The 20146-nt window shown below is 44.4% G+C and overlaps 3 protein-coding genes across 3 annotated transcripts in view; 1 reads left to right on the forward strand and 2 right to left on the reverse strand.

Annotated features, from left to right (window-relative positions):
* The window catches only part of LOC148326364 (5'-AMP-activated protein kinase subunit gamma-1-like), a 52615-nt gene extending 45250 nt beyond the window's left edge, over positions 1-7365 (forward strand). The window contains exons 17-18 of the transcript XR_015846106.1: positions 780-830; positions 6984-7365. The gene's annotated coding sequence lies outside the window, so the exon portion shown is untranslated. The remainder of the gene's footprint in view (positions 1-779; positions 831-6983) is intronic.
* bcl2b (BCL2 apoptosis regulator b) overlaps positions 1-11070 on the reverse strand; it is a 28600-nt gene extending 17530 nt beyond the window's left edge. The window contains exon 1 of the mRNA XM_088310627.1: positions 10034-11070. Within this exon, the coding sequence (XP_088166753.1) occupies positions 10034-10591 (558 nt within the window). The 5' untranslated portion in view covers positions 10592-11070. The remainder of the gene's footprint in view (positions 1-10033) is intronic.
* Positions 11071-13198: 2128 nt separating this feature from the next.
* kdsr (3-ketodihydrosphingosine reductase) lies at positions 13199-20036 on the reverse strand. The gene is made up of 10 exons (XM_088310598.1): positions 19581-20036; positions 18822-18911; positions 18430-18486; positions 18283-18348; positions 18115-18210; positions 17848-18039; positions 17689-17772; positions 17520-17603; positions 17286-17387; positions 13199-16607 (listed from the first exon to the last, which is right to left on the reverse strand). Exons 1-10 carry the CDS (start codon positions 19767-19769, stop codon positions 16488-16490), a joined length of 1080 nt encoding a protein of 359 aa, XP_088166724.1. The 5' UTR covers positions 19770-20036; the 3' UTR covers positions 13199-16487.
* Between the last annotated feature and the right edge of the window lie 110 nt (positions 20037-20146).

Here is a 20146-nt window from a genome sequence, read left to right on the forward strand (position 1 = left end):
TGTCTAGAGTTGCTGCCGGTCACTTCACTTTCAGTGAATCTTGTTTTTTTTTTTTTACACACTTTGAATCGCCCAACGATACGCCCATAATGGACCCATATCATATCTGCATGACATCTTGAAGGGGAAGTTGTCATGGGAAGAAGAATACAAGCAACTCCTAATCAGGTTTTAAACAGCACGGTGGCACAAAAAAAAAAAAAAACTGATTAGATTCATGTTGACAGCTTGCTAATGGCTAATCTGTCTAAGCTAACATGATTTCCGTCAGTTGTAGCGTACAATGTGTGTTGATAGTCGAGTAGTCGCTCAAGTTGGCCGACATAACGATCGCAGTGAAGAATGTAAACCAAATTAAATTGAATCAAGGTAAAAACACAACTTGGGGCAGGAGGAAGTCGTTTTAAAAACATGAACACTCCCTGCACAGAACAAACATTTATTATCTAGTAAGCTAGCGAAATGAGCCTTTTTCGCGTCTAGTTCTATTTTATTTGAAGGCAAGAGCAGGGCTTGTTATTTGGTTATGTTTAATCTCGCTGCAGGTAAACCTCTCCTAACGAAGTGAAACTTATTGGAACGCGACACGGATGGACAAAATCAAATTCAGAAATTCACTTTGCACATCTTGGCCTAGCGCGGTGCTTCTTCTGAAGAGTTTACGATAGAAGTGCATTGCTGTCTACTCAGTGAGGCGTCACCTCCAAACTGAATTTGTGGTGATGATGCAAGCATTTGTAGTGGGACAACCTCAAACACAACATTTGTCATCGTTACAGATCACCAACATTTTGGACTGTCTCTACGAGCAGCCTGCTGGATCGCTTCAGGTCAGTGACTGTCACTCTCGTCCGGCCACCCAGAAATATTCTGGCATTCATATTTGTATAAGCAGATGCTAAACATTCCGATTTGCACAGCCGGGCACTTGACCCTTTTTGGTCGGTCAGTCCCCAGCCCTCCGGCCGCAATCTCGATACGTTTCAGGCCTCGACCCTCCGGCCTTATTCATAAAAAAAATGTCAGCCCCCGACCCTGTTCTGGCCGAGTAGGTTCATCCCACGCACGAAAGCCGATTCGTGACTAAAAGCAATCAAAATTGTCAAATTGGTGTCCAGCTGGGCCAGACTGTTCCACCCCTGGGACGGACTGCCCAGTTCTGCTAATTTGCTGACTATAATAAAACACGCTTTACAAACGTTTGAGGGTACTGTAGCACTAAAGTGAGGCTCCATAAACAACATGAAACCTTTTCATCACAAACTTGACAAGTGTCCGAGGCTACCTAGCTAGCCGCTAGCATGTGAAGCTAACATAGCCATCTCTGCATTCACGTTTCCTTCTGGTAATATTCAAATGCCTGACACCAGCCACAGGAGATTGACGTCACACTTGTATTCTGTAAAAACAAGTCAATACCAGCAGACCTACAAAAAAATAAATAAATAAAAGTATCAATGCCAAATATTGATTAGCAGTTCAACACTTCAGCGCAGTCATCCACGTGGCTACTAGCAATCAATACCACCTTGTTTGTTCCAAAAAAGGAGCAAAAAGCCAAACACACTCGCAGAGTTATTAATTCAATACTGTCTGAAATGAGACAAAGCGATTTGATGTACTAAATGTGTACATTTAAGGATTTGTCTCGAAAATAGTTTCTAAGGTGAGGTCCCGCTGTATAACGACCAGGTGGGAAGGCTTTTTATTTTTCTCCTCCTCCCTCCCTAAGCGCTTTTCTTATTTGCACGCATTCGTGGAGCAGAAGCGGCAGCACATCCGAACAACAGCCTAATACCCCGAGACCTGGCTGCCAGTGTCAGGTAACACGGCAGATCCCTGAAAAATGCAGGGACATGCGAGAGGCTTCTAAATATAGAGGCGGTAGCATCACTTGCTCCCCTTGCAGCCGCTTAATTGTCATGTTAGGTGTAAATCCCGCCCCCGTTCGCTGCCGTGCAATCATTACGTTCTTATCGAGCCAAAACAGCACCTCAAAGTTTAAAAAAAAAAAATAAAAAAAACTGCAGCCTAATGAACCATCCGAGACGGCGGATGAAAGGGTTTTTCCACCTTTTCCCGTCACGGTGGGAGCGGGATAACGAGGAGCCCGCTGGGAGGCCGACTGACTTTGCCACCGGGCACAAGCAAGCGAGCTGCGCCGCATATCAATATATATATTTATATATATAGAGCAAGGTTAAACGTTTCTTCTGATTGTCTGTGTTAGGGACAAACCCCCCACAAGGCTTTTGAAAGAGATCTGATGCAGGACAGGGTTCTCAATTAATTGCTGGTGCAACAGTGGCCAGATGGGACTTTTTTTTCTTTTTTTTTTTTTTTCCTCCATGACTGTTTTTAGCTAACTGGATAACAGACTGCTACATGGCTACCATGTACATTATTTGTCAATGCTTACTCCCCAAATTACAAAAGTCCCTCCGCTGTTCTCAAGAAGAGTTATCAGCAACGAGTTGTTTGCATGGTACAGTCTGGAAATTTTGAATTGCCCGTGTTTTTCCATCTTAAGCGCGATTCACGCATCTCAATTTGAGAAGATGAACACAGCGATGATAGGGGGGGGGGGATCACATAAGAGAATACACGTCTAAAACCACGAGATAATTGATTAAGATATTCTTTTAGAAACATTCTTGACTTTGCCCACTTTGACGGAAAGAGAATCTGCTCAAAGTTTGATTTTCATGCGTAGCTCGCTCGACTGCCTTTAAACATCTCAGGCATGTGGAACCTTGTGAAACTGGAACTTGTCAGTGATTGTCCTGTAAAAAATACGTATATTCAATTTAGTCTTTTTTTTTACATTTTTTTATTCACGCTCTGTAACATGGCAACGTAAAAAAAAAAAAAAATAATAATTTTTCTTTAAAAAAATGGACATAAGTGTTTTTCTCACGACAGTAACAATATGGACTATGACACATCCAGAAGCGCGTCGCCTATGTTCGTTCCTGAACTATAAGCTGACAAAAGACCAAAAAGGCCCACACCCTTCATTGGCCACTCAGGAAAGCAACACCCAGCTCGTCTCCATTATTTATTTACAGTCTCGCTTCCCAAGCAGACATTCCTGCGGCTCTCCTGAGGAGAGAAGGCCCGAGAATAGTCACACGGGAACAGGGTGGAAACGGGCGCAGCAACACACACAAAAACAAATCACTAAATCTCTCAGACATTACCGCAGCAGCTTTTTTTAATTTATTTATTTTTTTTATATGAAGTGTTGCCCATGTGCAAACGCTCGGCACGCCTGGAATGCTCGCTGAGGCGACAAAAGCAGGTGGAGTACGTGCGCCTTCGAAATACAAAAGGAGAAATCCTAAACTCCTCTCGTCTTTGCATCATTTGAAGGTAGACATCCGCTCGTCGGATGTCAGCCCGTTTGTTAAGTTGACTGACAGCTCAGACGATCAAACTGACTTCTGAGGAAAACAACAAAAAGATTCCAGGCAGGATCATACACGGCTCCAACCGTCAGAAATGGCGCTTCAGTAAGAGTCAACGTCGTTCCTTTAATGCGGTGGTCTCCAACGCAGAAAATCCGATGCTTCTGCATCTGTCAAATCGCTTGTTTTGGTCATGTGACGTCGAACTAAAAAGACAAGCCCACAAGCTGTCAAAGATGTGCAAATGGTTGAAGGGCTTCGTTAGAAAGAAGAAAATGCCCAAGGATGATCTAGAACGCTGGTGTCAAACTCAAGGCCCGGGGGCCAGATCTGGCCCGCGACCTCATTTTATGCGGCCCGCAAAGAGCAAATCACGTGCGTCAACTGCCTGTTTTTTTAGCACATTTTCTTCACTTTGAACAACATTGAGATATGAGATATTGCCATTTATTTGTTACCATTCCTCCTCTTTTAAAAACAATTGAGGAATTGTTGAACAAACAATTACTGACTGGCTTCGGATTTCAAAACTGGCTTTCCATCAATTTGTTGGTCACAGTCATAACGACTCTCTGAGGGAAACCATAACTCCGACGTGGCCCGAAAATGAATTTTGACACTCCCTGACGGGGGCCGCATGTGGCCCCCGGGCCGTAGTTTGCCCACCCCTGGTTGAACGGATGCTCTTCAGTTGAGCATTTTAGCGGAGACTTTTCACCGCACGAATTAGGATCACGTGTTGGAGTCGTGCTTTTAAAGTGCAATCTGCGATTTGCTGAAGTGTTGTCACCTTCCATATAATCCAATTAATTGATGTCGCGATCAAAAAAAAAAATGCAGCTTTTTGTTCCTTTTTGTGTTTGTTAGTTCTGTTTTTTTGCTTATCACCGGCTAGTCCCCCTGTTTACATTCTTGTTGTGTTGCCTTTTGGTACGCTCGGAATTTTTTTCGTAATCTGGCTTTCAAATATCTCAATTTCTTAAAGTCTCGCATGCATGAACACTTAATATCGTGATAATGCCGATAACCGTGATCGTTTTCGCTCGAGATGAAGTTTTCATATCAACCAAAAAAAAAAAAAAACAGCCAGAGCCTCTGTGGTGTCAAACGGCAGTCGACATTGCGAAGGGTTAGCCTCCCTCCCTCCTCCTCCTCCTGAATTCCTCAGACAAGAATGTCTGGAACAAGCCTCTTTGTGCTCGGAGGATCTCAAGGGGGACGTCAGATCTCTTCACTCCAGAAAGAAACTCTTCATGTCAGGCCGGGCCCGTAAGGAAAGAAGCAGCAGTGGACGCAAACATGGCAGAAGATGACAAAGGGCTGAGACCTTCCTGGACAGTTGAAGCGTTAGGGTGAGAGCTGATTGCTTTAAGCAACACGATCTGCTTTGCACAAACTAGATTTCCATGAAGTTTTGTGCACGGGAGGCAAAAGTGCAAAGCACGGACCCATTCCAGTTTGGTGAACATTTTTGCCTTTGCAAGTAAAGCAGGTCCAGAAGACGAAGCGGCACTTGGAAGACCTTCCATATTGTGATTTTACAATCAAACAAATCCGGCGGGCACGTATTGCGATCACTCCCACGTTTGAGTGGATTCCACGCGAACGAACGGCGCTCGGCGGCGCCAGTGATGCGTTAAACGGTCCAGGAGACCCAAATTGGAGATAAGTGAGGTTTTTATTTCGGCCCTCCCGCGAGTGTTTAAATGCGCTTCCTTTGCCAGGTTGCTCCACCGCCACTCAGCGTGTCACCTAAATGGAGATTAATGACTTCCTCCGCCATCCCACAACCGCTCAGCCTCAGTTGGAGGAGGCGGAGTTTGGCGGTCCAGATGCCTGCCGCATTGTGGCAACATGCAAGGCTCACCTGTCAACTGGCATCAACGTGCATCAAATTGCCCCCCCCCCCCCTCCCTCATCCCTCCCCTTTTCCTCATCCCCCCTCCCGATTGAAATAGACCACCTGGCAACTTGCTGCATTCCTTTCGGCAACCTGATCCAAGTTCATTAAAAAAGGCGCTCGTGCAGGTGCATTAACTCCTTCTTTTCTCACTAGGGATGAAGACAAAAAAGTATTGGGGGGGGGGGGGGGGGGTCACACTGAAAATGACACTAAAACAGTACTCAGTGTTGGACGACCAAGCTTCTATTGAAATGTCCGTCTTGAAAATGGCCGCGCTAGTGTATCTGCAATTAAATTCCCTCCTTCGGCCTTTGAGGTTTAAAAAAGCAAGAATATATTTAAGATTTTCGAACGGTCGCCAATTTCGACTTTCAGGTGTGTTGATTCCGAATAGCGCTGCCCCCTCACGAGTGAGTATCCAATCACAAGACGCGTTCATCACCTGCAGCGTACCGCCAGCGAGAAGACTCACGAAAACTAACTCGTGATCTGATTGGCTATCGCAACCGTCTATCAACTCTGAAAGCTCATTGACTTTGACAGAACGGACGCCAGCACGAATATATCTGACGGCCTCGGACACATAGTGCGAGCTAATGGTATTGTGAAATCTGCCTGGCAACATGAGCTAGCTTGATTCTGATTGGATAAAAACTCTCACTTATTCTACAACACTAGAATAAAATATGACATCAATGTGAAGAATATGATCAGGATTTCTTGATTATGTTTGGCCAGCAGAGAAGGCCTTGAAGGCCTTGACCGCCCACCACTGCCATCTGGTGACACAGGCGGTTTGACATAATATTAAAATAAATTTAGTCATTTTATTCTGGTAAAAGTAAAACTTGAATCTTGTAAATGTATCTGTCCCTGATACACCTTTGTAGATAAACGAGGAAACACCACCATACAATTCAAATTGGACCATCTAGCTCAGGGATGCTAAAGTCCGGTTCTCGAGAGCCCCTATCCAACCTGTTTTAGATGTCTGCCCTGAGCGAGCTTTTTCCGACTTCAAACAATCCTCCCCACCTCCAAGCCAGTCAAACGTCATTTTAGAAGCCTACAAACAAACACAAGTGCAAAATATACGGGTAAAGCTGCCGCCTCAGCACTGTCGTCCCCTCCGCCCCCGCCCCCAAAAACCGCCAAGGATGAACTTACTGGCCGCCCCCAGGTAGAAAGCAAAATGTTCGGAACACAAGCAAGGACACATTTGTAAATAACACACCAAATGCTTTGAAATGGCCACTGGGCAAATTTGCTGGAACGAAAAGTGCATTCGACTCAGCTGCCATTGGCAGCGGCGCCTATATTTGGATGTAGTTGGTCCTAAAACAATAAAACAACAGGAAACAGAGGATGGCTGACAGACGGCTGTTTCCACGCCACTCTCGTGTGTCAAAAAGCTTGATTGGCCTCCAGCTTGAAAAACTCCAAAACACAGAACAAGAATCGAAACAACACATGTATTGCACCGGGGAGTTTTTCTTTTTTTTTTTTATACAGGCCAAATCCGAGTGTCTGAAGTATCATCTCGATTGTGTGTCATTTGGCAGATGGCGCATAAGTACCTAAATAAATAGATGGAACCAGTCCAAAAGGGACAAATGTGGCACATTTTTTTTTAATCCACATAAAGCTGATTAAAGATTTTTTTTTATTTAAAGGGGGTCAGTTCATGTGAGGCAGCACAAGTTGGAATGAGGAAGCGATGTCACGTCTGTCCGCCAATCGGCTTCAGGGTGACGGCAGGGCCCGGACCGGCTGACTTGAAGGCAAAAGTTGGACTACGCCCTGGAATGTCCGCCTGACGCAGGAAATGAACGCTCAATGTGAACCGCTACACGACCCGCTGTTATGTCAAGAGATGACAAGAGTTTTCATGCTGGATGCTCTGTTTTGAAAACGTCAATATCAACCTGAACAAAAATTGAACCAACCAGATGGAGTCTGTGCCCAAGGGATATGTGAATTTTTTTTTTAAAACTGCTTTTCGGTGTTTTTATGACACATGTGTTAAATTAGCCTGTGCCATTTAGCGATTAAACACCATATAATGCCGGGCTGATGGTGAATGTGGATTATGTTGCCATGGCAACCAGGGTGGCGCTAAGAGCTTGAACAGGCATGCGAGTCGTTCCAATTTACGATAGCTGGAGCTACGGCGTTCGGGAAAAAAAACGTGAACACAAGTCGAGATGGTCATAACATTTTCACACATGGAGGCAGCACTTCATGTGATCATGTGACACGCATTACGGAATTTGTACAACCAACAAAACGTGATCCAGCTCACACAGTCTCGTCCAGGATATGGGGGTTCTTCTGTGGCTTGAAAGTGGCACTGGATCTTCTCCCGTAGTCAGAATTTCCGCAACCAGTGCAAAGAATTTGCTAGGATGAGAACGACTCCAATTTCAGCAACAACAGTCAAGCCAAATATCACACTTAGGCCGAAAGATAACAACCCTGAAATGTTATAGACGTGAACTTTGTCAATGGATCATCCCCCAAACTGGTCAGACAAACATCTACATTGAGATAATCCCGACTAATCCACGGGACGCTCTCCCTCTTCCTCCGTCACCGATCGGCATCTCCTCGCAGCTGCGAAGCACATTGGAACATGACCTACATTATTGTACCGTAGGCGCCGGAGACATTCGCCATCTCTCGCAGCAGCCGAAGAAAAAGCACGCTCAGGACCGGCGCAAGTCGGAGGGCTTGAGCCCGGCGCTGGCGGAAACTCTGGATTAGCGCTCGGTGCTGCTGGAGCAGCCTTTGATATGTGGCACAACATGCAACCTTGCAAAGACACACACACACACACTCACACACACTCGAGGGGAATGTTAAACGGTAAGATGGAATCCTCCAAATGAATCATTGATGTCCCCCCCCGTCATCGCTTATACTCGAAAATCCGATACCCGCAGGCCAAAATAAGCGAGCGGCACGAATCTTATGTTCTCATTAAAGGCACCTCTACTAATGAAGACGCTAATTCCTCGCAGATTGGTCTGATGAGTCCCGTGCCGGGATGCAGGGTCGCTAATTTACATCACGTGATTGTTGTAAACACGTGGTGAGCTCACCTGAAGCTAAAGCTAGCGGCACACCAAGCGATGCTGGCAAAAGTGGACAATCGCAAACAAATTACAAACAGTGACTGAGCCGCCGCACACTCCTTCCGATGATCAGCAATCTCAAGTGCCGCCTACGCAATTTCTTTGGAGCACAAGCAACATTGGGAGTCACTGTCAAGGAAAAAGCGGATTGTCCTGACAGCTGGAGCTACGATATTTCCCTGACGAGAGCAAATACAATGAGAGGAAAAGCAGTCGTGCATTCCATCATGTTATCAAGTCTTCCTCTCTTTCTTCTGACCAGTGCCCTTTTTTAAAAAATTTTTTGCTGTCGGATTGTGACCAAACCCAAAAAACGGGTGAGTCATGACATTCTCAATGCGAGCCCGAAGGCACTTTGATGACAGTTTCAGTCAACAGCAGGGGGCAGTGTTGCATGTTCATGCTAAATATGGTCATTTTTTTCCCCTTAAAATAAATCTAAAGGCCTTCCGCACAACCTCGAGCTCTTTCCAATTTAGCAGTTTAGTCCAGTTCAATCTCAGAAATTTTCACCCCTCAATTCTAGCGTTTTTCTGGATTTTGACCAACAGAATATTGTGTTCTAATGCTATAAAAACATGGAGTAATGGCGCAAAAAAAAAAGGCTAAGACATATAAATACATTTTTGGGAGGCAGGGACTATTATTTTTTTAAAACGTATATATGTATGTCTTATGGATTGAATGAATTAATTGCTGGATCGTCAATATGTGGTTTCACAGGGCGGCAAGAGTTGACAGTTGCCACCCTGACAGCTGGCAATGAAGTAATCATGCAATACTAAATTCAACATTTTTAATTTAAAGTTTATAATCTCCGAGCTCCCTACTGAGCCTCCTGTCACCCCGTTTGCCACCCCAGGTAAAACTGTCTAGAGCCGCCACTGCAATCGTCACTTCCTTGCGACAACGGGAACGGAATGGGACACTTCCTTGACTAAAACAGTAACATGCCAAGAAGAGTGCTAGATGTACACAATAAATCCATGAAAGCTAAATTCTCAAGCTGTAAAAGTCCAAACCACCACGATCACAAGCTATTTCCTCCCTTACGCTTCAGTTGTAACATTTTACAAGACTGTAGTCTTCAAAAGATAAATGTTGGAATACTACTAAGCATTTTGATGATAAATTTGATTCAAAAAATGTATTTGGGGTGCTTATATTCCGAGATATGAGCATACTGCAGCTCTGTGACAGATGCGTGACTGCCCGTCTTCCCTCACAGTCAGGGGGCGGGGCTTGGGGAAGAGCGTCGGGAGGTGTGACGCAGCTCGCTTTCTGATTGGTCCGATTGGCTTGACAGCCAACGCCAGCGTCCAATCAGAGCGGCGCACGAGTGGAGGCCGCCCATCCTGTGCCTTCGTGCGTAATGGGAACATCTCGCGCTTTTGCGTCGGCAAACCATAACTACAAACGTGATATAATGTGGCGTGTGAGGTCACATCTGCAAACACACGCACACGCGCGCGCGATCGCCGACCGACACGCCTTCAACCCGAAACAGCAATGAAGGAGCTCTGCTCCAGCGGTATCGAAAATTATAAATAATACAAAAAAGAAGCCTAATTACACCGAATCACACCTACCCAGCCCCCGTTGTCTTGGATCCAGCTGCTGAGGGGTCCGTTTAAGTACTCAGTCATCCACTCGGCTATGTTGTTCACTTGCGACGTCATCTCCGCCTGTGTGGCGCACTCCACGCACACGGTGCCCCCGAACTCGAAGAAGGCGATGATCCGGCCCCAGTTGACGCCGTCCCGGAACAGTTCGTCGATCACCTCGGCGAATCGCCGCTGGGCTGTAGTCGACGAAAGGTACAGCTGCCGAGACATCTCGGTGAAGTCCGGCTGGTAAAGTCTCTCGAGTTCGTCGCCAGCCTCGCGCAGAACCCGGTGGATGTCGGCGAGCGGGTCGGAACCGAGGCTTCGCTTGGGGGCGCAGTCGCGCTCGGGCCCGGCGCTGGCTTCGCGGCACCGGAGCACCAAAGTCGGCGAGGGGGCGACCAGTAAGCCGTTATTAGCAGCGGCGGCATCGTTCTCCTCCTCCTCCTCCGGAGCGGCACCGAACCCCCACGCGTAGCCGCGTTTGGAGAGTTTATGGCAGATATAATTCTCCACGATAGTGCGATTGCGCTCGTTCGCCATCTGGGCTTAATTTGGCACTTTGTACTCTCAGATTTGGCTCTTAAATAAAACACATCGTGCTTCCATTCGATGCGCTGCTCTGCGCGGGGTTCATCCAAAAGTGGAGCGCGACCGAACGGAACCGAGTCGACGCCTAAATCCCACGCGCGAGCAGGAAATGAAAGGTTGCAAAAGTCCCCGCAAAAAGCTGCGAGGCACACGGGCGGGCTTGTCTTTGCATAGAAATCCAATACGCGGAAGAAGCTGGAAGGGGTGCGGATGTATTCCCAGCGCGCGCCAGCCAGACGTGGAAGAGTTGCGCAGGGGGAAAAAAATGGGACGCAAAGTTGTCTGCGCCAGAATGGCCGCTCAGCGACGTGTCGCCGACGGTTAGTTGAGGCGGCGAGTGAGCTCTACTTCGGAGACCACTGGCTTGGTTCACTTCCATGCAGAGCCTTCCTCCTCCTCCCCCTCCTCTTCCTCCTGCTGCTGCTGCTGCTCCGCCAGTGGGCTGCTCCATGCGCGTGAGCTAATCTTGACGTCACGTACGCAAAGTGCACCCTTTGGCTGCGCTCTGGAGCCGCCATGTGTACATGATGAACTGCAGACAAAATCATTCATTGCATTCAAATAGATGCTTGCGAGCCATATGTGTAATGGCTGCACGTCTGCTGTTTTTTTTTTGCTAGATGAGGATAATTAAGACTCCTTCTGGGCATCATGGTGAGGTAGCGTTTAGGTTGCATGTTTGTACCCTGACAGTCAACTTAAAAGCTGGAGGGGGCACAATTAGTCATCAGTGGTGGTGGAGGAGGGGGGCGGGGCATAGGACCATTCACTTCCTCGATCTATGACAAAAATGCATTTTTAACTAAATACGTGCTCTTAATATATTCCACTTTTCAATATGTGTAGATAAAATTCACTATCCTGATCCCAACAGTTTGTATCAACAACAAAATATACACAACCTGTAATTTATTTCCCCAGTGCAAAGGGCTCTCGCATAAAAAATATTATTCAAAGTGGTCACAAAACTGTATATGAAACCAACATTAAGGGTAACAGTTTACTCATTTTTTCCACAAAAATCAACTCACTCAAATTTTTTATATTATTGCGGCACTGTTTGTCCTGCGTATCGTTCCATATCCACAAGAAAATATTAGGCAGACTCACAATGTAGTATAGGGCAATATCAGACTTAGTGTAAGCTCAACTAAGTCATGTCTGCCATCTAGAGGTCATTGGTGATGTTACAACTTAAAACTAAAGTCGATCCCAGCTTATTTGTCGTTTGCCCTGTGGGTTTTGTCCCCACATATTTTTTATGTTGTGGATTTATTTCTCCCCATTTGCAGTGTAAAACGTTGCATGTTTATCAGTATTTCTTCAATTATTATGATTATTTGTTTTGTCATGGGGCCAGTGTGTGGTCACGAGGCGTCAGTTTGCACATCCCCGTTCTACAGTTTCCATGCTGGGACTGAATGGTCCATTCCAAATGCGAATGATTTGTTCTTCTATGTGCCCCGTAACTGTCTGACGACCAGTCCAGGCCAAGGGTTTATCCCACTTCTCACCCAAAGTCAGCAGCAATCGGCTTCAGCTCGCTCCGCCATCCTAATGAGGGCAAACTCTGGAGAAAAACGGATGGATGATTCTTCCTCCATTTATCTACTTGGCTGCATTACATTTTGTGGATGGAGGGTCTCATGTCCCTTGATTTAATTCTACTCACTTCTTCTTGTGAAAATTAATTATCTGGCTTCATCTTCGTCGTATTATTCTCCTTTGGGACAAAAAAAAGAAAGAAAAAAGCGGGAGTGTGGAATAGCCCATTTTGTGCAGATGTGGAAAGCCCCTTCAAGGAAGATTAACTTCTCTCCAGTACAAACGGAATATTTAAATTCTCCCCAAAAAAAAGGACCACCAGGATTCTAAGAGGCCGACTCTTGCACTGTAGCATTTTATTCCACACCACCCGTGCAGGAAGCGAAATCCGCAATATAGAAATACCCTATTTAAGTAGTCCTTACGTGTGTTTTTATGGCATTTCTGCCATTTTTAGGTCTTAAAACACATCATCTGTTTTTAGAGTAAACAATTTCCACCTTTTCCAAACTACCCAACATATCTACTCAATTTATACATGAATAATCCACATCCGAAGATGTACTTTATAAAATGAGACAACAGGCCTCGCTTCCCGTTGGAGTAAAAAGCAGGACTTAAGAGTGACATGGATAATCTTTAGCAAAGACTAAAACGAGCTGATTTAGTTCATTTTTGTTCTCCTTTCAAATTAACTATCAGACAAGAGCGTGGTACCATCTAGTGGTCAACAGTGGAATTACACTAAAAATAAATGGGAACCAGAAATAGTTTAAAACCTGTACAAAATAAAAAAAATAATATGAATGCATGACCTTACGTGTACATTTACAAAAAAAGAAATAGTACAGCACTTTATACTCGAGACATTTTTTTTAATTCTATTTTCAGCGTGGCCCTAACACTTTCCTAGATTTTAAAGACAGTTCAAAATGACACCCAAAAAAAACAGGACCTCTTATGCCCTCAGGACTACAATCATCCTAAAAAAAAACAATCAAACACGGGGAGATGTCATATCTTCACATGTATTTATTCAGTTCAACTGTCAGAAAAAGCACAACAGTGATGTTCTACTTGTGACAAGTTGTTTTCAGTGGCACACAAGGTGAAAGGGGGAGAAGAGAAACAAAAGACTGTACAGAAATCGTGTTTACGTTGATGATTACGAAATGACGAGTGGCCTGCTTGTTCCAAGAGTCCAATCCTGACAGTAAACGCTCAAAGACATTGAAAGCAGAGGCTTTTTCTTTGCATAGCTTAGAGTAGAGCGGGCTACATCTTCTCATTAACGGCGGGTGCATGTCAAGGAATTATTGTATTGGAGGAAACTTCATTGATGATACCTTTTCAATTCTGATTGTGAAACTCATATCGGGTGTGTATGCGTATGAGATTTTTGATACCAACCATAAAAACACCAAAGATTTTTTTTTATACAAAATAAAATAAATCTTACTTTTGTGGTAACATTTGTTACGACCTACTCTATAGTGTATTAAAAAAAAGTCTGCACACCCCTGTACAAATGCCAGAATTTTGTGAGATTTAAAAATTATTATTAACGTGAGCTAGAATGTGGACAAAACAATTTAGAAAAACATTTAACATTGCGCGTTACTGACTTGTTTGTGGAATTCTTTTGCAATCTCAATATGAAATATGTCTTGTTTTGTTTTGAAATCTTATTCATCAATTAATCAAAAACAATATATAACTGACAATCTATTTCACGACTCAACAAAAATAAAAAAAAATATTTCATGTGCATTTTAACAGAATTTTTTTTTTTCCCATTGAGATGAATGAACTTTTCTACCATATTCTAATTGACTGAGATGCACCCGCACGTGTTGTTACCGCAAGTTTGAAAGTAGCAAGAGAAGCTCGGCACGCCTTTTAACCAAAAATCAAACGAGAACGTCGTCAAACTCGAGTCATGTCTTCTCACTTTCATATTTTTGGATTTCTAGCAGGCGTCTTTTCGTCATTGACATCGAACAAACTCACAGAAACAAAAAGAAAACGTTGACTATGAAAAGCGGATATGATTGGTAAACTTTACACCCGCGTGTCAGTGTGGACGGGCTCCGTTTTGCGCTCGCTTGGTCAGTAGTCACATCTTAAGGCTCGATTCGAACAGGTCGCCGCTCATCGAAGACAACTCCAAAAGAATTGTCACAACACATTTTGGCATTCGACTATCAGAGTGCGGAAAAAAAGACGAATCCTATGTTCGTTCACACGTTCATGAAATCACATTCCGGACCAAAAGAAGACTTGAAAAAAAAAAAAAAGAAAAACTATATTGGACACCATTTAGACAGGATGTTAGTATATTTAATCGTAACAACCTGTGCTTGGCAGGACAACAAAAGTGGACTGTCTGCATGTCAAACAAATCTCTAGCGCCCCCCGTGGACCTGCACAGGCATTACAACAAGTCCCGTTGCCTTGATTTAGGACAGCGTCAAGTTCACACCGAGTGCGTGGCATAATATGTGCAATGACACATAAAAACTGCACGCAAGCTTCCTTATGCACGCTTGAACAATAAAAAGAGGAAGAAGAAAAAAAAAAAAGTGTATGAGATTGAAAGGTGAACAGTCACTTGAGCTTTCGGTCAGCATGACTTGACATAATAGGACTTGCTGAAATGAAGTAGGATGAGAACAAAATGGTAATGGCTTTTTTTTTTTCTCAAAGAGGGTTGGCTTATTCGCAACATAGAAGCATGCGCAATTTTAATTATAGTTGCTTTTTATTTCTTTTGGAGTTTTGTTATTTTTAAATATAGGTAATTTCAATTAGTTTTCAGGGCGGCCTTGTTAGTTTTTATTAGTTTTAGTTTCCCCACAAACACTTAGTTTTACTTTTATTATTATTTTTTTTTTAAATTGCTGTTTCACTTGGGAGGATGATTAGAAAAACACTAGAGTATATATTGTATAGTAAAAATTCAAGAAAAATATTCTTTTAAAACATTTATAGACGACTGTCCGACCATCTCTTCTTCCGGCTAACGGCTGTGCAGTAACATCGAAATGATTTTAAAACAACCCCATAGTCTTATGTCTTAAAAAACAAAACAAAAAAAGATGATTGTTATAATTGTAGTTCGTTTTAGTTAGTACTTTTATAAACGTAAAATATAGATTCAGTTAGTTTTTTTTGTGTTTATTTCATGAACAATTTGTTTTTTTCCACAATTTTAGTTTAAGTTATTTCGTTAGTTTTCATTTTCGAAAATAACCTTGACGCACGCTTCCGCTTTTTATTGTCCACTTTCCACCAAGAAACAAAATTTGGGTCAGTTTGGTAGGGCATTAATTTTTTTTTTTTTGCATTTGTTTCGACTCGTGCCAAAATAATATCAGATCTCCTTTTTGCACCCTTGTGAGAGGGTAGCAAGTCTCACTGTCGTTTGTTAACTAGGTGAACGACAATTATGCTTAATTTATAGTGACAATTCCAAATCAATGCCTATATAAAAATAACGAATAATACTACTAATAAAATTGTCCTTTCTCATACGTTCTTCGTGCACCCAATGTGCCAAGTCAAGAAGAAAGAAGCAAGCACAAAATGGTCCCCCGGTGCGACTGCTGTGATGTCACGCTGACGGTGTATAGCTATGGAAACACGAGCCAGATCGCTATCATTGCAGTCCCGCTGCGTCAAACCGAACTGGCATGCTTGGCGGAAACGTGGTTGAAGCTCATTGTTCCGTCCATACCACAATCGCATTTGGATCACCGAAACACTTATTTTACGCCACAGCTGCGCACGTGCGCTCACGCACACACGCAAAAACTGTCCGTGTTCCGACGGAGCGGCCCACTTAAGTGGTCTTTGCCCGCAAAGACTTAACGGTCGGTTTGAGAAAAAGCTTCTTACGGGGTGAAACAATACACTTCTAACACGGTGGCCCTTTCGTTTTTCAAAGCATGCAACGCGAGGACAAAAGGTGACGAACGGGTCTTGTTTTCACTAGAGCCCCCGTGGGAGGGAATTTCAGGCCATATTTGGCACAACCGGTCCGACAGGATATTGCTTTTCCTGCGCAAAGAGGCGGGGAGGCCCGCTACTGTTTACTATCGCCTCCCTCCGTTATTACGACACCAAAATACACCTGCTAAATTAAGGCTGCTCCCGTGACAAGAAGCATGTGCACGTTTAAAGTGAAATCTCACGGCGCGGGGTGGGTGAGGGCGGGGTGGGCATGAGTCGCGGAGGGTAAACGCACTAGGCCGTTCACCCCGCTGCTTCGGTCGACCTTTTTGGGACGAGGGAACGGCGGCGGTTACTCTCGCTTGTCGGCCGCCTTGGACTGCTCCCTCTGAATCATGCAGCGGCGCACGATGCTGTCGAAACTGCCCAGGTAGAAGAGCGCGATGGTACGGAACAGACCCATGGTGACGATCTGCAAAGAAAATATCATCACAGACGCGGGCGACTGCGGCGGGAAAGAACAAAAGTAACCCTCCGTTTCATTAACCGATGGGGAATACTGAAAGCGCAGTTGTCCTCGAGGGCCACTCACTTGCAGTTTTTTTTGTTGTAAACCGAGAACGGCCTGTACTTCCTTTTCACTCCTCTGTTTCCATCAGATATGAATATCAGTAGCATGTCATTTTTTTTGTTTCCCCCCTCCAAAGGTAGCAGACGTTTTATGGTATGAATCACTTAATCTTACAGCAACCACTGGTCAAGAATGCTGCTTTTCAAGTCCTTACTGGTACAGTTCCAGCAACGTGGACCGGTGAGCCAAAGATTAGATTGCAAAATCGTACTCATGGTCTAAAGCAGGGATCACCAACTCCGGTCCTCGAGGGCCCCTCCCCTGCCTGTTTTAGATGTCTCCCCTCCTCCAAGCCACCTGATTCAAATGATCTGGATCATTATCGGGTTTCTGCGGAGCTGATCATTTGAATCAGGTGTGATTGATGAGGGAAAGATCGAAAAGACGCAGGGTAGGGGCCCTCCAGGTCCGGAGTTGGTGACCCCTGGACTGGTCTTGGACCATAAGATACTCAAGACCTTGTCGTTTAATAAGAGAGGTCAGGACTCTTCAAAGGAAAACACAAGTTGATGTGCGTACCTGCTGAAGGCCTTCTGTGATGGAGGTGACAGGTGACATCCCACAAGTGAGGGCCGACAACATGTAGCCGTCTGGACCCACCGAGCTGTGAAAGTTGCCTTGCTGTGGGAACCAAAGAAGACAACACTCCTTAGTCCTTACGCTTAAATTCAAACAGGAATTTATTGCGACGCTTCATTGGAGCGGCCGCTAACTGATATGTATAAAACGAGTAAAATGCGAGTCACTCCTTACCACGGCATCACGGACAACAATCTTGGCCACTTGGTCAGGTTGACAAACTCCGGACGTTTCCGAGATTAATCTGGTCTCCAGAGGCTAAAATCAAAAGAAAAGAGCGCTGATTAAAACAAAAAGTGGATGAATGTAGGTTAAAACGACTTGTATGGTGAGCAACATTCACCTTTGTTTTGTTTTCTTCAACCAGTCCTGGCGTGTCGGTGTCCGGTGGGAAGGCCAGCGTCACGTAGATATTGTATGGCTTTATCTGAGAAAAAAAAAAAAAAAACGTCGAGCCGGAGTTGTAATCAAGTCTGGACAGGAAGGCCTGCTAACTCTTTACCTCCATCTGCAGCGACTCGGCCAAGCCGCGCAGTGCAAACTTGGACGGCGAGTAAGCCGTGTAGCCAAACAGGCCGATCTGTCCCGCCTGGGAGGACACGAACATGATGCGGCCCATTCTTCTCTCCTTCATGGTTGTTATGACGGCACGCGTTGGATAAACGCTGCCCAGGTAGTTCACTTCCATCAGCCTCTGTTGCAGAAACGATTAAGACAAGTTTGTTGAAGAATGTATATCCAGAATAAGAAGAGAACCTCGGTTGCGCACCTTGAAACGCTCCACTTCCACTTCCTCGAACCTTCCAGAAAAGGACGTTCCGGCGCAGTTTACCAGCATATCGACAGGGCCCAACTTTTCTTGAGCCTGCGCGAGTGCCAAAGCGCATTTCAATACATCGGCAAAGGAATATCAGCTCACGTGAAAGTTAAGCATTACCTGTTTTATAACACTTTCCACCTGACCGTAATCACTGGAAACATCCACTGATATGCAAAGCACAACCTGAGTCAAGAGACATTTTCATTATTTCATGACCCTAAGCAATCAAAATCATGATTTTTTTTTTTCGAAAAGACATCATACCTGTTTGTCATTGATGGCAAATTTCTCCACCTCTTTCTTGGCTTGAATCAACTTGGCCTGCAAGAAGGCAAATATCCACTTTTCAAAGCATGCTCTTGTGTGAGTTTATGAGAAAAGTTAAAAAGGGGACTACAGCAAATCCTTAGTTTCTGACCATCTCAAAGGAGAAGTTGCCGCCATATAAAAAAGAAGCAAGTTGTACAGTGAGGAACCTTCCGTCTAAAGATTATTTCATGCTGTAGTTATAAAACTGCATTGAGATAGAAAGGCGGCGCAATTCAGGACAATTGCCTCACAGTCTCGAACAATCCAAAAACATACATGCTTGATGAATATTCGTACCTGGTCATAGGAGTTAAAAAAACATCAACAAAAAAAATATTTTGACTTACCTCATCTCGTGCCACCAGCGTAATAAAAGCTCCTTGTCTGTAGCATTCCATCGCTATACATTTCCCAATACCACTGGAGCCTCCAGTCACCTGGAAATTACAAGATGAGCTATTAATTCAATTCCAAGTTTATCTACATAGATGTGGCGCTGCCAAATGATCTTGAAATAATCCATGTAATGTTAGCAGGGGTGTCAAACACATTATTTTCTACTCGGTGGGCCACTATGACAGTGAACCCGTATAAATCATCGTTGTTATTATTATTAAATATACGCAACAAACTGATGGATAACTAGTTTTTAAAATCAGAATCCGGAAAAAGATTTGTTTGTTTGAATACCATTCAATTCATTTTAAAAGTGTGATTGGTAACACAGGAAAAAAATGCTTGCAACATTTTTAAGTTTTTAAAATTGATGACAATTTGCAATTTTGGTATTTTAGCAAGAAACATGATTTGCCTTTGCGGGCCACATTAAATGATGTAGCGGGTCGGATCTGGCGCCCGGGCCTTGAGTTTGACACCATGTGATACATGTAGCTTGTATCTGACAGTACTGTACTTCCTCAACTTGTAGCATTATAGCCAAAGTGAACTGGAAGACGCTCGACATGACAGCTAACTAGCCATACTTTGTACGTACGCGTGACAATACTTACGTCGTAGCAATCCTTACATTAAAACGTCCAATCAAGCAATCCTGCCGTGCTACAAGCGCATATTCAACATACAAAATGCTTTTCCGGTGGACTTACCACGACGTGGGCCCCGTTCAGTTTGAGGGGTTTTGGGCTAATCAGCGGCGATATTATGTACAGAAGCAGCACGAAGGCGACAATGAAGGCGGCGACGACCAGCAGCATGATGAACGGCAGTAGCAGCCACCAGGAATGAACAAAAAGCCAAGCCGTAATCGTTGCGCTCAAGCTTTCTTCTGAGGACATGGGTGATGACGGGCTGTGGTTAGCTTGTTTGCGAACTAGCTGGCCACCTTCGGGGATCCACAACGAATCGGCGACATGGAGGGGGGCTCACATGGGGAGGCGAAACGCATGATTCGGAGGAATTTTGCCGAAGTGATGATCAAAAGTTATGAGGTGTGTGAGGGGCAAGTTTAATATCCGGTGTTGGACCCGGGTTTGTTGTAACGAAGCGTAGTCCGTGCAAACCAAAACAAAATTGTCCAGTGAAAACGGTCTTTTCCAGTGGCATGTGGTATATGTAGTTCTCAAGAGCAGACGACTACCCAGCGCCAGTCTTAGTGGACTACAACTCCCAAAATGCAACTTTGCACTTTAACTTTGGGAGTCTCGAGTTGCTG

This window comes from Idiotropiscis lumnitzeri, chromosome 12, assembly GCF_059441095.1.
Source record: "Idiotropiscis lumnitzeri isolate Australia: NSW breed Sydney's pygmy pipehorse chromosome 12, RoL_Ilum_1.0, whole genome shotgun sequence".
Lineage (NCBI taxonomy): Eukaryota > Metazoa > Chordata > Actinopteri > Syngnathiformes > Syngnathidae > Idiotropiscis > Idiotropiscis lumnitzeri.

Bases quoted from the DNA above. Each gene is read 5' to 3' on its own strand.
- kdsr (XM_088310598.1), bottom strand. From the start codon at position 19,769: ATGTCCTCAGAAGAAAGCTTGAGCGCAACGATTACGGCTTGGCTTTTT. The intron at 17,773-17,847 runs GTAAAGAGTTAG...TTTTTTTCTCAG, and splicing joins CCGAGTCGCTGCAGATGGAG to ATAAAGCCATACAATATCTA. The intron at 16,608-17,285 runs GTACGCACATCA...TTTTCTTTGCAG, and splicing joins TCACAGAAGGCCTTCAGCAG to ATCGTCACCATGGGTCTGTT.